Source organism: Salvelinus alpinus, chromosome 2, assembly GCF_045679555.1.
Source record: "Salvelinus alpinus chromosome 2, SLU_Salpinus.1, whole genome shotgun sequence".
NCBI classification, from domain to species: Eukaryota; Metazoa; Chordata; class Actinopteri; order Salmoniformes; family Salmonidae; genus Salvelinus; species Salvelinus alpinus.
Genome location: NC_092087.1, coordinates 51,454,726 through 51,472,703, shown reverse-complemented (window position 1 = coordinate 51,472,703; position 17,978 = coordinate 51,454,726). Strand labels below are relative to the sequence as shown.

General features: G+C 41.9%; 1 protein-coding gene across 4 annotated transcripts in view; it reads left to right on the top strand.

The window, feature by feature from the left end:
* LOC139543408 (receptor-type tyrosine-protein phosphatase alpha-like) overlaps positions 1-17,978 on the top strand; it is a 51,531-nt gene that overhangs the window by 16,217 nt on the left and 17,336 nt on the right. For all 4 annotated transcript variants that reach the window (XM_071349536.1, XM_071349532.1, XM_071349524.1 and 1 more), the window contains exons 2-8: positions 7,689-7,735; positions 8,381-8,471; positions 10,991-11,398; positions 11,533-11,553; positions 14,928-15,030; positions 16,968-17,041; positions 17,565-17,701. In XM_071349536.1, the coding sequence (XP_071205637.1) occupies positions 7,715-7,735; positions 8,381-8,471; positions 10,991-11,398; positions 11,533-11,553; positions 14,928-15,030; positions 16,968-17,041; positions 17,565-17,701 (855 nt within the window). In that variant the 5' untranslated portion in view covers positions 7,689-7,714. The remainder of the gene's footprint in view (positions 1-7,688; positions 7,736-8,380; positions 8,472-10,990; positions 11,399-11,532; positions 11,554-14,927; positions 15,031-16,967; positions 17,042-17,564; positions 17,702-17,978) is intronic.

Sequence of the window (17,978 nt, the reverse complement as noted above, 5' to 3'; positions counted from 1 at the left end):
GAGTAGTATTTAGATTTCAATCATTTTCTTCTAGATTTCTTCTCTGCGCCGTGTACACGTGCATGCTTTTCTGAAGGAAGAGCAGCGTCACAACTTTGTTCATTTGAACAATTTCTCTCGTTCACTTAAACTTGTAAATGCCACACTTACTGAAAATGACATTCGGTAGCTTCTAGCTATGCCTGTGTAACTTTGAGCTGGATTTTCCTCTTTGCATTTAGCTAGTGTCTGATTTTTTTTTTGCTATTAGCATTCTGGTAAGAGACCCGATGGTCTTTTCTTGCGGTGTTAGCGCCCCCTTGTGTGCTGTGCTGGTAATACCATCAATCCCAGGATAAGTGGACGGTGTGACGATATGGAAATCTGGATACCGCCCAAGCCTAAAAGGAGGGCTGTGATTGGTCACATGGCCTAGTATGCCATGTAAATGGGCCATTAAAAACTAGCAGAGATCCCACTCAGGCCGCCCCAAAAGTTAGATATTGTAGCTTTAACCCCTGGGAGCGTATTGTTTGAGGCAACAGTCAACCACAGTGACCAACATGCATGATGCTTTTCGCAATATCGAACATGACTGGTGTGTGGACGGCTTTATTATAGCCCTTGACTATTAATGAAGCGGCATGAAAGTTAGGCTGATTAATAGAACATATCCTCCATTGTAGTCACTTCTGAATCTACACTCACTCCATTTAGGTGGGGTGGCATCAAAACAGTAGTCAGTCTCGCAGTAGAAGAACAACCGAGCGCCACCTAGAAATAGACCACTTGACAAGACATCTCATCTCAGGAGGTTGCTGTGATGAAAATGCAGCAAGATATCGAAACACCGGAAGTGAAGAATGGGGCACTTTTGGAAAAGTTTTGCAAATACTGGCCCAAGCAAATGTATTAATGTTAATAAAACGTTTTTAGTTCCACAGGAGCTTGCTAGAACGTTAGACGTGGTCAATGTAGCCTTAATCAAATTGGATGTGTTTGTGTGGAACTAGGCCTAGATAGCGGAAGATTGCAATCCCGAAATGAAGCAGTGAGAGGAAGCCGCTGTGGACCAATTTGTTCTCTGCACTAGCGGAATATCTTGGTCGGGCATGGCTGTCAACAAAGCTTTCGTAACAGGAAACTGTTAAGCGCAAGAGGAGAACGTTGTACCTTTTTGCAGTACAGTATCATGGCATAGGCTACTAGGCATATAAGATGTTTGTGTTGTCAAACTTGTATTTTTAGAACGCTAGACTGTCTATCATCAGCTTAGTGATGAGGCTGAATATGCTCATATGGATGTGCGTGATTCCGAGCCCCTCCCATTCTACTGCTACTACAACCAGAGATTGTTGAGAAAGCTTTCTCTACCGTCTCTGCTACAAATGGTGATCCATCACGCCAAAGGGTGGCTGTTCTCTAACTTGACTATAAAAGATGGCACTTTGTTGTGTTGAGTGGGCATAGCCTAGGTATGAAGTAGAAACACTTGACTAGTGCCTCTTGAATTAATAATGTCCTCTCTCCACTTAAGTCACTGGGACATCCCTCTCACAGCACACACTACTCTGTGGATGAACACACACACACACACACTCTGAAAGGGTTTGGGGACTGCTTTTGGTGGGCAAAATGCATTTAGCCAGGTCCCCATAGACTGATGCACTCAGACCTATAGATCAGACTGGTAGGCACTACACTCATAAACTGCATCCATGTGGCTACTAGCTCCAGTTAGTGTCGGACAGCTTCACCTCACCGACATGAACACGCCACCTTATCACAGCAGGGTGACAGCAGTGAGTCATGTTTGTCCAAAAAGGTTGTTTAGGCTCCCAATGATGCAAGCCGATTCATAAGCACAAAGGCTGATTCATACCAGACCGATGATGCGACCAGGCTACATTTAGCCTAATTTAGAGAGGAAGCTTCTACTTCAATCAGGCTAATGTGATTTTTAAAGTCACTAATGTCAATGGGGAATGGTTGTGTCATAGCTGAGTCATTGGTTATGAGGATGGTTGCTCAATGGGTCAGGTGAGGGGAGGCTGGGGCATTGTACAGGAATGGTTCAAGGGTCAGAGGCTGATTTTGGACGAGTGAGTTTGCGGTACTAGCAGCCAGACTGCAGGGGAAGGAAGCAATGTGCTGGGCTCACGTCGTTTTAAGACTTTCCTGCAGTCTGAGTCAGCTGGATCGACAGCCTAGCCTACTAGGTAGGGAGAGATGCAGAGAAAGGGGTAAAACGGTTGTCATAGACTTTGCGCCTTTCCATACTTCGTTTCTGCACGTTATTGGGCACATCTTTTAAGTGTTTTATTTAGGAGGAAGGAGGGAAAGTTGATACATTTCATTTTAGTATGACATGCATAAGCTACAGTTAAGTACATACGTCAGTTCAACGTCTAGGTTTGATTTACGTTTGGTTGTTGTCAACTAATGTAAAAAAATATATATATAAAAAAACACGATTTGGATTTAGGTTAAGTTGGACAAAAAAATATGAAATGCCCCTATGTTGATGACTTGAAGCAAATCCAATAAATGTTCCACATTGATTCAATGTCATCGCATAGATTTTTGGGGGTTGAAATCACGTGGAAACAATGTTGATTCAGACAGTTTTTGCCCAGTGGGTTGAGTTTGTAGGCCTAGGCGATCTGTTGGTTTTCCTTTTTGTTCTGTCCTGGATTCAGCTCAGAGCAGTCTTCAGCGATTAGTTTGCTTTCAAGTCAAGTGAAACAAACACTCGCGATGCACTAGGCCACCCTTTGAATTTAGGAACACCTCTTCTAAATTTAGCACAGGGACGAATCCTGATTCACTGTCCTCGTTTAGAGGTGGGAAACGGCACGAGTGAAATCCACCCTGTGTGCAGCAGTAGCAGAGTTGGCTGAGGTCTGAGGGGAAACTGCAGCACTGGTTGAGGTTTCTGGGGAGGTGGTTGGCACGGTAGGGAGAGCTGTAATTGTGGACGTTTTGTCTGCTGTGGGTGCGTAAATGTGGGTGGGTAAGACCGGGGAAGGGGAGCGGAAGCGGGCAAAGAGCAAAAGTATTGGAAGGGTAGGTACAGTGCTAGGCTAAATAATATGCAGCATGAGTGTGCAAGCTCAAATACCAAGTGTGGTTTTCACAATCCATTTAAAAACGATTCTGTGCGCAAAGGGACATTTCCATCTAGAAGGATCCATAAGCACCAACATGCACAATGCATAGGAGCAATGTCACATTGGGTGTCAAATTAATATATATATACATTTTTCAACCATTTTCCAACCCAAAAATGTGGAATAAGCAAAGGCTTTGATTTATGGTCAAACTGATGGAAAAGGGTTCTTAGACATCTACCAGAAAAAGTCTTAAAATGTATTAGAAATATATGAAAACACAATGCAGAAGACCCCTGCCAACTAATATCAACACTTATATTTAGTTTTAGAGAAATTCTTTGCCTTCTGTAAATTTAAGAAACATTGCCTTGTAATTCTGTTACCAAAAACCCACAACTTTAAGATATTTTCTAATTTCGCTCCCTCGTAAGGCAGGATAATGAAAGTTCACAGAAGTAACAAGGTAGACCTACCAATTCGTTAGTGAATTTACTGATGTCAAGTTTGTTTATGAATAGTTAAGTGTTTAAAACTCGTAATTCTGTTACCAAATCGGTAGTGGAATTACTGCAACTGAATTGGCTACAATAGGAAATCATAGTTGTCACAAACCACAGTTGAGTCACATGCTGCTGTCCTCCCTTCCACTGGCATACTGTTATGTTCAGCTCAACTGTTTTCTTTCTGTTGTCTGGTGGTCAAAGCAAGTCTGTGAAAAACATTCAGGACAACCTCTCTCTCTCTCTCTCCTTAATGTCACCTCAACCTGGTTCTTAGTGACACCTCTACCCTCTTTCCGTTTACTGTAGCGAGCATCCTCGCCCACTAAGCACTGACCAACATCAGACGTCCTTGGACGGTGAAATTTGTTCAGTCTGCCCTGGCCGGACCAAATCTGAACCAATCATAGACGTCTGTTTCACAAGTTTGGACAGTAGTCCCACTGTACTGTACTCTACTGAGCTCTACTATACTGTGATGTCCAAACTTGTGAAACATAAACGTCTATCATTGGTTCAGATTTGGTCTGGTCCGGACCAACCATATGTTGTTGTTGTTTAGGGGCGGAGCTCATTAGAGTAATATTCAAAATAAGGATATTGCATATTTCTACCTTTTGTAGCTATTCAGGATACATCACCATGAAGAGCATGAAATTCATATCCATAATTATGCATTTCTGTATAGTACAGATCAGGGACCCGTGATGTAACTCCATTACCGTAATTCTGTAAAACTCGAGGTGTCAGTCATAGCGGACACCCCATATTTCTGGAAAATGTGGTCGCATAAAAAGCTGAGGGAGATTTTACCGTAATTCTGTTGCCCAACTTTGCATCAGCACAGTTCTTCCAGCAAATTTGTTTTTGTGAAATTCTCTGTGTAAATTAGTAGACCTTGTGCGTAGAATTGTATGGTTTGTTCAACTTTGAAATCAATAGATTTGGTTTGGCATACATTTTAACGTGAAAAATCTGAGTCTCGGTGTAATTCCATTAACGTGGAATTGCCCCTAACAAAACAGAAAACATACTACTCGTTGATAGACCCATTTTAACCACTTGCTTTCTTTAAACAGTAAGGATGGATCACAGTTTTCCCCCTAGATACAAATAGCACAGTAGCTTTTTTTCCCACCCAATTCTGACGCTCTGGCAGTAAATCCCTGATAACCATACTTTGTGCGCGTCTGAATTCACCCGTGTGTGTGTGTGCGCGTGGAGCTAGAACGCAGTAAAGAGAGCCAGACGGGCTGGATTATTCCTGTATCAAGACCACGAGATTCACAGCTCAGTCAGTGAGGCCGCACCCAGTGGACTGGTGGGATTACACCATTGTCAGCCCACCCAGCCTGCGCCTTAGGCCCTTTCCTACACACACACACTCGCCCTTATTTCAACTGACTCCCTTTCATTGTATTTTGAGGTGAGCTCCACTGCAGTCAATGCAGAAATACAACACATTTGATTTGAAAGTATTGCGCAATACAGGCAATTTTGCTAAATCCGTGTCCAAATCCAAAATCTGAACCAAGTTGTCTCAATCCAGTCTCTGCGTTCCTTCTCAGTCTCTTACTTCTTGATTTATCCCCAGAGCTCGAGTAACTAGGCTATCTGCAGTCTTGCGTAATAGCCCAAGTTGAAATGCATATATGCCTACATAATGTTTTTTTGTTTCGTTTTTTTCTTCGCTGTGTCCCAGAATGATGTGGTCATTTATTATTCATGTTATGGAGCACCACCTGGATACAAGACACATCTAGAAAAGAGGAGAGAGGGAGCGCTTGGGATTTAGCAGACACAGAATGGTGGGGTTCTATGCGGGGCTGTTGGTTGCAGCATGGTACTGGCAACATCGGGGTTGTGGGTAAGATTCCCGCATGGGTCACAGTAGTGTGTTAGGCTAACATTTGATAAAGGCTGCTGATAAATGAGCAAACCAAATAATTGTGGGTTTATGCAGACATGGTTTCATAACCTAACTCGGGATATGTAACGCTTTCAGAATTTTAATTTTAGGATTTTAATTTGAGGTAAGGGTCAGATTTGGATAAATCACCACCTGGCAAGTTTGGGATTAGTCGAGCCTTCCAACATTGTTTTAGAGAATTTGGCATTATGTCCAGCCGGCCTCATAAACGCAGATCACATGTAACCACTTCAGCCCAGGACCTCCACATCAGGCTTCTTCACCTGTAGGATCGTCTGAGAGTGGGAGCGGGGGGCGGGGTGCTGAGGAGTATTTCTGTCTGTAATAAAGCCCTGTCTGGGCCTGGCTCCCCAGTGGGTGAGCATATGCCCACCCATGGCTGCACCCCTGCCCAGTTTTGTGAAATCCATAGATTAGAGCCTAATACATTTATTTCAATTGACTGATTTACAATGGCTTGCGAAAATATTCACCCCCCCCGTTTTTCCTATTTTGTTGCCTTACAACATGGTTTGATTTACACAACATGCCTACCACTTATTTTTGTGAAACAAACAAGACAAAAAAACTGAACATTTTAGCATGCATAACTATTCACCCCCCCAAAAGTCAATACTTTGTAGAGCCACCTTGTACAGCAATTACAGCTGCAAGTCTCTTGGGGTATGTCTCTATAAGCTTGGCACATCTAGCCACTGGGATTTTTGCCCATTATTCAAGGCAAAACTGCTCTAGCTCCTTCAAGTTGGATGGGTTCTGCTGGTGTACAGCAATCTTTAAGTCATACCACAGATTCTCAATTGGATTGAGGTCTGGGCTTTGACTAGGCCATTCCAAGACATTGAAATGTTTCCCCTTAAACCACTCGAGTGTTGCTTTAGCAGTATGCTTAGGGTCATTGTCCTGCTAGAAGGTGAACCTTTATCCCAATCTCAAATCTCTGGAAGACTGAAACAGGTTTCCCTCAAATTTCCCTGTATTTAGCATTCCTTCAATTCTGACCAGTTGCCCAGTCCCTGCTGATGGAAAAACATCCCCAACAGCATGATGCTGCCACCACCATGCTTCACTGTGGGGATGATGTTCTCAGGGTGATGTGAGGTGTTGGGTTTGCGCCAGACATAACGTTTTCCTTGATGGCCAAAAAGCTCAATTTTAATCTCATCTGACCAGTTCCTTCTTCCATATGTTTGGGGAGTCTCCCACATTCCTATTGGCGAACACCAAACATGTTTGCTTATTTTTTTCTTTGCGCAATGGCTTTTTTTGGCCACTCTTCTGTATAGCCCAGCTCTGTGGAGTGTACGGCTTAAAGTGGTCCTATGGACAGATGCTCCAATCTCCGCTGTGTAGCTTTGCAGTTCCTTCAAGTTTTTTTTTTGTCTCTTTGTTGCCTCTGATTAATGCCCTCCTTGCCTGGTCTGTGAGTTTTGGTGGGCGGCCCTCTCTTGGCAGGTTTGTTGTGGTGCCATATTCTTTCTATTTTTTAATAATGGATTTAATGCTGCTCTGTGGGATGTTAAAAGTTACGAATATTTTTTTATAACCCAACCCTGGTCTGTACTTCTCCACAACTTTGTTCCTGACCTGTTTGGAGAGCTCCTTGGTCTTCATTGTGCTGCTTGATTGGTGGTCCCCCTTGTTTAGTGGTGTTGCAGACTCTGGGGCCTTTCAGAACAGGTGTATATATTACTGAGATCATGTGACAGATCATGTGACACTTAGATTGCACACAGGTGGACTTTATTGAACTAATTATGTGACTTCTGAAGGTAATTGGTTGCACCAGATCTTATTTAGGGGCTTCATAGCAAAGGGGGTGAATACATAAGCACCCACCACTTTTCCAAGTAATTTTTTTCTCTTCACCAATTTGGACTATTTTGTGTGTCTGTCCATTACATGAAATCCAAATAAAAATCTGTTTAAATTACAGGTTGTAATGCAACAAAATAGGAAAAAATGCCAAGGGGGATGAATACTTTTGCAAGGCACTGTATATGAACTATATTTTCATTCAGTATAGAAGGAATGTTCTCAACAGGCAAACCAGCAAGATCCAAGTTAAATGAATAATACAAAATTAGTTAAACTAACTAGTGAAACATTTCTAAGCACCTCTTTGAGATTCTAACAGTGTCTTCCTCCTTTTCTGTTTGCATCCAGGACCACACTGTGCGAATGAGTGATTGATGCCAAATTCGCTCCTTAAGGTAAGAGATCAACTCCTTGTTCCACTCATCATTATAGGGTAAATCCATATGATTTCAATCACGTTCTGACTGGATCCCATTTTTGGTTTGAACAAAACTTTGTTAAACTATTTTATAATTTCTTGCGTTTTTGAAAAAAAATTCATCCAGAAATTATAATAGTTTGACATCCCTGTGTGTAAGATTTAAAATTATATAAATCTCAACCGTTTATCTTTTCCAGTGAAAGACATGGCTGTCTCATGGTATGTTGGGGTATGCAAAATTGGTCAAGTTTGAGCACCTCTTTCTCCTGAATGTTTTGGCATTCATTCCAAAAAGTCACTTTCTGACCACTTCTTCCGTGGGCAAACATGTATGGAAAGTTTGGTTTAAATCAAAAAGCGGTGCGGTCAAACTGATTGAATTCAAAAGGATTTACCCTATAATCAATGCATTTAAGACACTTATATTTTCTTGTAAAAAAAATCTTAATCCCCCCCCAAAAATGTAAGTACCCAAATTTTGTTGGATTATTCTCTAAATGTGATTAGGCCTCCAGTTACAAGTACCACACATATGAATTTATAATCCGATCATGACCAGTTGCACTGTGAAAGGGTAATTTTTGGGTTGTCAGTAAGGCGTGTGTCCCCGTTCTCCCAGGGCAGTATGGGTGTGTGTCCCCTGCTCCTGCTGCTCAGTGTGGCCCTCGGGGTCTCTGTCTCAGCCCAGGGACCATCTCTCACCCCCACAGGTAAGGAGGACCCACATGACATCATCACTTGAACAGTCGGCTCCTACCGCTGACACCATTTGACATATTGAACGTTCTTGTATTGTAAAATACTTGTTTGTATCACTGCAACTCCAATGAAGTCGCAGTTGAGGCATTAAATGACTCAACACAAACATCACGGGTTCTCAAAGTTCGGTCATGGAGGTACGGCAGGGGGTCTCCAGCCAGATCTCTTAATATAACAAAATGGTAATATATATATTTTTATATATACAGTTGAAGTCGGCAGTTTACATACACTTAGGTTGGAGTCATTAACTTGTTTTTCAACCACTACGCACATTTCTTGTTAACAAACTATAATTTTGGCAAGTCGGTTAGGACATCTACTTTGTGCATGACACAAGTAATTGTTCAAACAATTGTTTACAGACAGATTATTTCACTTAGAATTCACTGCATCACAATTCCAGTGGGTCAGAAGTTTACATACACTAAGTTGACTGTGCCTTTAAACTGCTTGGAAAATTCCAGAAAATGATGTCATGGTTTAGAAGCTTCTGGTAGGCTAATTGACATCATTTGAGTCAATTGGAGGTGTACCTGTGGATGCATTTCAAGGCCTACCTTCAAACTCAGTGCCTCTTTGCTTGACCTTATGGGAAAATCAAAAGAAATCAGTCAAGACCTCAGAAAAAGAATTATAGACGTCGACAAGTCTGGTTCATCCTTGGGCGCAATTTCCAAACGCCTGAAGGTACCACGTTCATCTGTACAAACAATCGTACGCAATTATAAACACCATGAGACCACGCAGCTGTCATACCGCTCAGGAAGGAGAGGCGTTCTGTCTCCTAGAGATGTACATACATTGGTGCGAAAAGTGCAAATCAATCGCCGAACAACAGCAAATGATCTTGTGAAGATGTTGGAGGAAACGGGTACAAAAGTATCTATATCCACAGTAAAATGAGTCCTATATTGACATAACCTGAAAAGCCACTCAGCAAGGAAGAAGCCACTGCTCCAAAACCGCCATAAAAAAGCCAGACTACGGTTTGCAACTGCACATGGGAACAAAGATCTTACTTTTTTGAGGAATATCCTCTTGTCTGATGAAACAAAAATAGAACTGTTTGGCCATAATGACCATCGTTATGTTAGGAGGAAAAAGAGGGAGGCTTGCAAGCCGAAGAACATCATCCCAACCGTGAAGCACGGGGGTGGCAGCATCATGTTGTGGGGGTGCTTTGCTGCAGGAGGGACTGGTGCACTTCACAAAATAGATGGCATCGCGAGGAAGGATAATTATGTGGATATATTGAAGAAACAGCTCAAGACATAAGTCAGGAAGTTAAAGCTTGGTCGCAAACGGACAATGACCCCAAATATACTTCCAAAGTTGTGGCAAAATGGCTTAAGGTCAATAAAGTCAAGGTATTAGAGTGGTCATCACAAAGCCCTGACCTCAATCCTATTGAAAATTTGTGGGCAGAACTGAAAAAGCGTGTGCGAGCAAGGAGGCCTACAAACCTGACTCAGTTACACCAGCTATGTCAGGAGGAATGGGCCAAAATTCACCCAACTTATTGTTGGGGGAAGTGAACCCAAAACATTTGACCCAAGTTAAACAATTTGAACAATTTGCTACCAAATACTAATTGAGTGTATGTAAACTTCTGATCCACTGGGAATGTGATTAAATAAATGAAATCTGAAAATAAATCATTCTCTCTACTATTGTTCTGACATTTCACATTCTTAAAATAAAGTGGTGATCCCAACTAATTTTTACTAGGTTTTAAATGTCAGGAGTTGTGAAACTGAGTTTAAATGTATTTGGGTAAGGTGTATGTAAACTTTTGACTTCAACTGTAAATATTACTAACAGATTCAATTCAGAGGGTGTAATATAATACAATGTAAAATTATTCATCTACAATTTATGTTCTTGACCCTGGGTAACATGGGAATGTTGGTATCCACAGCACTCCACCAATTATAATTTTTTCAACTCAATACTTATTTTATTTCCCCAAAATATTTTATTTATTTTTTAAATAAAATGCATCGTAATTTACTTTAAAACTGCAAAGTTATATCTGCCTCATGGCAAAATGTGTAGATTTGGCTTTAAAGCTGCAACAACAAAAAATCTCTGCCCCATGACAAAATGTGTAGATTTGGCTTTAAAGCTGCAACAACAAAAAATCTCTGGCCCATGACAAAATGTGTAGATTTGGCTTTAAAGCTGCAACAACAAAAAATCTCTGCCCCATGACAAAATGTGTAGAGTTGCAGAAAATTTGCTTGAAAACAGCAACATTTTCTCAGCGGCAGGCCTTTAAAATGTTCCTTCCCAGTGCCCGAGACTTGGTCTGTCCATCCGTCCATGCACTGCTGAAGTCATAATTAAACTACTTGTATGTTATTCTCATCTCACTGAAGTTGTGTTCTGATTATGAAATGGTCCCCGATGAATTAGCTATCACAAGTTTGAGAACCCGTGGCCTAGATAAACTGTATCTCTCTCATAGAAGGTCCAGTCTCCACTGCCAAACCCACGGATTCTCCAGCCACCACCCTCCACAATGTTCCAGTGGCAACAACCACCGCCCCTCCAACAACCGCAACCCCCACGGCTGCCGTAACGACTCTGACAACAACCAGCACCGCAGAGGGGAACATATTGACTGCAGGCCCCAGTGTCACCCAGGCGCCCATCCCCCCTCCACCACCCCCTGGCCCAACCATAGCCCCCCAAGTCCCCACGGGTGCAACCACCGCCCCGCAACCACCCCCTGCTCCGACCACAGTCAGTCGGGGAGGGGAGAATGGGACCACACACTCTACTCCGGACAGTCACACAGATCCCTCGCTGGAGACCGCCACAGAACCTACGGTGGAAGCCACGTCGCCCGACACGACTAGTGACACTACTACAGGTGTGTGTGTGTGTATCTGTGTTTGAGTGTTTTTGTGTGTGTGCTTGTGAGAGTGAAAGGCGAGCAGGTCTGTGTGTGGGGTGTAGGATAAAAAAAAAAAAAGTTGGATAGTAATGATACTCTTTTACCCTCAGGTGGTGGAGATGATGACACAGGTAAGAGTGTGTGTGTATATTGTCTCAAGTTACAACGTGATCATACAGAAAGGTAATACAGCTAACATGAGCACAACATAATGTGTATTCATACCCCTTGACTTATTCCACTTTTTGTTGTTACAGCCTGAATTCAAAATGTATTAAATAAAACATCTCGCCCATCTACACACAATACCGCATAATGACAAATTGAAAACATGATTTTAGGAATGTTAGCAAATTTATGAAAAATGAAATACAGAAATATCAAATTTACATAAGTGTTCACACCCCTGAATCAATGTTAGAATCACCTTTGCCAGCGATTACAGCTGTGAGTCTTTCTGGGTAAGTCTCTAAGAACTTTGGATTGTACAATATTTGCCAATTTTTTATTATTTTTTTAATTCTTCAAGCTCTGTCAAGTTGGTTGTTGATCATTGTTAGACAGCCATTTAAGTCAACTGTAACTAGGCCACTCGGCAACATTCAATGTTGTCTTTGTAAGCAACGCCAGTGTATATTTGACATTGTGTTTTAAGTTATTGTCCTGCTTCAAGGCGATTTTGTCTCCCAGAGTCTGTTGGAAAGCAGACTGAACCAGGATTTGGCTTGTGCTTAGCTCTATTAGGTTTATTTTTATCCTATTAAAAACTCTAGTCCTTGCCGATGACAAGCATATCCATAACATGATGCAGCCACCACCATGCTTGAAAATATGAAGAGTGGTACTCAGTGATGTTGTTGGATTTGCCCCAAACCTAGTGCTTTGTATTCAGGACATAAAGTTAATTTCTTTGCCACATTTTTTGCAGTATTACTTTTTGCAAACAGAATGAATATTTTGTAGTATTTTAGTCTGTACTGGCTTCCTTTTCACTCTGTCAATTAGGTTAGTATTGTGGAGTAACTACAATATTGTTGATCGATACTCAGTTTTCTCCTGCTTTGTGAATGAATCTGTGTTTGAAATTCACTGCTCGACCGTGGGACCTTCAGATAATTATACACTATATATGCAAAAGTATGGGGACACCCCTTCAAATTAGTGGATTCGGCTATTTCAGCCACACCCGTTGCTGACAGGTGTATAAGATCGAGCACACAGCCATGCAATCTTTATAGACAAACATTAGCAGTAGAATGGCCTTACTGAAGAGCTCAGTGACTTTCAATGTGGCGTCATAGGTGCCAACCTTCCAACAAGTCAGTTCGCCTAATTTCTGCCCTGCTAGAGCTGCCCCGGTCAACTGTAGGTGCTGTTATTGTGAAGTGGAAAGGTCTAGGAGCAACAACGGCTCAGCCGCAAAGTGGTAGGCCACACAAGCTCACAGAACGGGACAGCCAAGTGCTGAAGCGCGTAGCACGTAAAAATCATCTGTCCTCAGTTGCAACACTCAATGACAAGTTCCAAACTGCCTCTGCAAGCAACTTCAGCACAATAACTGTTCGTCGGGAGCGTCATGAAATGGGTTTCCATGGCCGAGCAGCCGCACACAAGCCTAAGATCACCATGCACAATGTCAATTGTCGGCTGGAGTGGTGTAAAGCTCACCACCATTGGACTCTGGACCAGTGGAAATGTGTTCTCTGGGGTGATGAATCACGCTTAACCATCTGGCAGTCCAACGGACGGTTCTGGGTTTGGTGGATGGCAGGAGAAAGCTACCTGCCCGACTGCATAGTGGCAACTGTAAAGTTTTGTGGAGGAATAATAGTCTGGGGCTGTTTTTCATGGTTCGGGATAGGCCCCTTTGTTCGAGTTTAGGGAAATCTTAACGCTACAGCATACAATGACATTCTAGATGATTCTGTGCTTTGTGGCAACAGTTTGAGGAAGGCCCTTTGCTGTTTCAGCATGACAATGCACCCGTGCACTAAGCGAGGTCCATACAGAAATGTTTTGTCCAGATTGGTGTGGAAGAACTTGACTGGCTTACACAGAGCCCTGACCTCAACCCCATCAAACACCTTTGGGATGAATTGGCACTGCGAGCCAGGCCAAATCGCCCAACATCCGTGTCCGACCTCACTAATGCTCTTGTGTCTGAATAGAAGCATGTCCCTGCAGCAATGTTCCAACATCTAGTGGAAAGCCTTTCCAGAAGAGTGGAGGCTGTTATAGTAGAAAATGGGAACCAACTCCATATTAATGCCCATGATCTTGGAATGAGATGTAAGATGAGCAGGTGTCCACATACCTTTGGTCATGTAGTGTGTGTGTGTGTGGGGTACAGAGATGAGGTAGTCATTGAAAAATCTATTATTGCACACAGAGTTCATGCAACTTATGTGACTTTAGGCACATTTTTACTTCTGAACTTATTTAGGCTTGCCATAACAAATGGGGTTGAATAGTTATCGACTCAAGACATTTCAGCTTTTCATTTGTCATTAATTTATAATCATCATTCTTTCACTTTGATATTATGGAGTGTTGCGTATAGGGCAGTGACTCAAAATCTCAATTTATTCCATTTTAAGTTCAGGCTATAACACAGCGTTTAGAAAAAGTCAAGGGGCGTGACTACTTTTCTGATGTCATAAGCAGTCATTGCAGCGACGTGCCAATAATTGAACTGGCCTGTCGAACACACGCACTATTCAAGCTCTGCATCTCTCCTCTGTCTGTTTATTTTTTATCTGTCCTCTGTGCCCGCAGTATGAGCCGTTGAATTGGAATGGGTTGAATAGTCCTTCTCTACTGCTCATCAGTTTAACTTACCTTCCTACCAACGTGGTGCAGCACCATTCAATGTGTACTGTGTCCCATTATAATAGCATTAAGGCACCTCGGGGGTTTGTGGTATATGGCCAATATACCGCGGCTACGGGCTGTATCCAGAACAGCCCTTAGCCGGGGTATATTGGCCATATACCATACCCCCTCATGCCTTATTGCTTAAGTATATACAATATATGACTGTTCCTCTACTATTTGGTTAACCAATCTACAGAAGCAAAGTCTCATCGTTTGTGTCGTGTTCTTTCTGCTCTGTAACGACAGTTAACGGCATCGCTTCTGTCATTATTATGCAAATGTTATGTAAGACTAATGACAACGCTGTCCAAAAAACTGTTACCAAGATGTCCCACTCCTGTACTCAGTGTAGAAATCATGGAGTGGACAGTTTCATATAGCCTGTCTAATGCATACTGTTAACTATTAACAGTATTGAATAGTATTGGTTTTCTTTCAAATACTTAAGCTGATTTGTGCGCTTGATCGAGCTTGCCTGGTGCGATGGATCCAATGAATTCTCCAAGAAGTGCCAACCCAAACCCCATTGGGGCCCCCGAGACAGGCTCAATCAAATGCCAAATCGAACTTGTACTCATTTTTAGAATGTTGTTAAATTCTCTCTCTCTCTCTCTCTCCCTCGTTCTCTCAGACCAAAATACGCAATCAGATGACACGCCCATCATTGCGGTGATGGTGGCTCTGTCATCCCTGCTCGTCATCGTCTTCATCATCATCATCCTCTATATGCTCAGGTCAGTCATGTCCCTCTGGCAGAAACCACCCACACCACTCATCTGGGTTGTGTTCAGTAGGGCACACCGTAGCGCAACTTTTTGTAACTAAACCAGAAGTCTTATCTTACTGGAGTTCAGCTAGTACTTGGCCTGTGTGGTCCAGCGGAAACTCATCCCTGGATCAGGCACCAAATTGAAGAAACGGGGAGGGGCTTCCTGAACTTGTCCAATAAACTTTAGTTTTCGTTGCAAAAAATATTGCTACAATTTGCTATGGTGTGCCGTAATGAATACACCCTGGTTTTCTCCCCCACAGTCGTGCCTTCAGCCTTATGTCTCAGGGAAGCATTTTTAAACTGAAAAGAAAAGTTTGGATGCAGGCACAATTTATCTTTGGAATAGAGCTATACAATAGTCCGGTATGAGACCCATGTACAATGCTAACGGTGTCATACACACCTACTCACACAATTCATTACACATTGTAAAAGCGCAGAGCGGGAAATAGTTTGCGTGTCTTCTTTCATACACAAACACCCTATAGAGGCCAGTGTGGATGAACCAAGTGTTATAGTAGTTACCATGGCAATGGCCGTGTGTGTGACTGTGTGGGTGATATTCTGCATGTACAAGGCCTTCAGAAAGTATTCCCACCCCATCGACTTTTCGACATTTTGTTATTACAGCCTGAATTTAAATGGATTAAATTGAGATGTTGTGTCAATGATCTACACAAAATACCCCATAATGTCAAAGTTGAATTATTTTTTTTAGAAATGGTAACAAATTCATTAAAAATGGAAAGCTGAAATGTCTTGAGTCAATAAAGTATGTTTTGTTATGGCAAGCCTAAATAAGTTCAGGAGTAAAAAGTTTCTTAACAAAAAGTCACAAGTTGCATGGACTACTCCTGTGTGCAATAATAGTGTTGATTTTTTTTAACGACTACTGTATCTCTCTGCACCCAACGCATACAATTATCTGAAAGTTCCCTCAGCCGAGCAGTGAATTTCAAGCAGAAAGACCAGGGAGGTTTTCCAATGGTTCGCAAATAGCCTATTGGTAGATAAGTAAAAAAAAAAAAAAAAGTCCTTTTTAACTCCGTTGCCGGTGAGGAAGTGACTGAGGAGGTATTAACAACATTGTAGTTTCTCCACAATACTAACATAAATGACAGTGAAAAGAATGCAGCATTTTCAGAATAAAAAAATATTGTTTGCATTTAAGGCGCTAAAGTAATACTGCAAAAAAAATGAGGCAAGGAAATGTACTTTTTGTCTCGAATACAACGTGTTGTCTTTGGGGAAATTCCAACACATCACTGAGTCCCACTCTTCATATTTTCAAGCATGGTGGTGGCTGTATCATGTTATGGATATGCTTGTCATCAGCACAGACAAGGGAGTTTTAGGATAAGAAGAAACAGACTACAGCTAAGCACAGGCAAAATCCAAGAGGAAAACCTGGTTCAGTCTGCTTTCCAAAGACACTTGGAGACATTCAGCAGGACAATTACCTAAAACACAAGGCCAAATATACACTGGAGTTGCTTACCAATACGACATTGAATGTTCCCGAGTGGCCTAGTTACGGTTTTGACTTAAATCGGCTTGATAATCTATGGGAAGACTTGAAAATGGCTGTCTAGCAATTATCAACAATCAATTTGACAGATATTTAATATTTTCTTTAAAGAATAATGGGCAAATGTTGTACAACCCTTAAAGACTCACAGCTGTATTCGCTGGCAAAGGTGATTCTAACATGTACTGACTCTGGTGGTGGGGGGGGTTGAATACTTGTTTTACGTTAACAAAAAGTAGTAAATCTCTTCCATTTTGACATAACCGTGTATTTTGTGTAGATCGTTGACGTTTTAATCCCACTTTGTAACGCTACAAAATGTGGACAAAGTCAAGGGGTGTGAGTATTCGTGTGTGTCGTATGATTGACAGGTTTAAGAAGTACAAGCAGGCCGGCAGCCATTCCAACTCCTTCAGGCTGACCAACGGTAGATCAGATGATACAGGTAACCGTGTGTGTTTGTACACGTATGTGTGTACACACGTGTGTTTTCTGTGAGAGAACGTGCATGTTTTGTCTGTGGTCGTACATTTACCGGAATTTTTATGCATGTCTCTATCATAGCCAACTTTCTCCATTGTTTTGTGATCAGATAAAATTACATTGGTTTTCTGATCATTTACTGATTCTTGGCCACAGCAGTTGTTCAATATGATGAGTTGTGGCACACTAGCAGTGTTGGATTGGTTTATGGTGCCCCCTTGTGGGCTTTTATTAACACACACAGTCAGTTTGGAGAAGTTGCATGTGTAGATTAGAATCTGTTTTAATGTATAACATATTTATCATAATATAACATTTTCTATAGTTCATGAATTTATAATCATTGGTTGATGAATCTGTCACTATCTTTATTGTTGTCAGTGTCTCAACAATAAGGGTTTTTCTCTCCCCCCCCTTCCCCTGTGGGCCTCAATCGCCACCTATCTTTCCTGTCCCATTACTTCCCTCCCTTCCTGCTCTTGCAGAGCTCCAGAGTGTGCCGCTATTGGCCCGCTCGCCTAGCACCAACAGGAAGTACCCACCCCTTGTTGTTGACAAGCTGGAGGAGGATATGAATCGTCGCATGGCTGATGACAACAAGCTCTTCCGGGAGGAGTTCAATGTATGCGCGCACATACATACATACATACATACATACATACATACAAGTCAAACATTTGGACACACCTACTCATTCAAGGGTTTTTCCTTTATTTGTGCTATTTTCTACATTGTAGAATAATAGTGAAGATATCAAAACTTTGAAATATCACATATGGAATCATGTAGTAACCAAAGACGTGTTAAACAAATCAAAATATATTTTATATTTGAGGTTCTTCAAGTAGCCACTTTTTGCCTTGATGACAACTTTGGACACTTGGCATTCTCTCAACCAG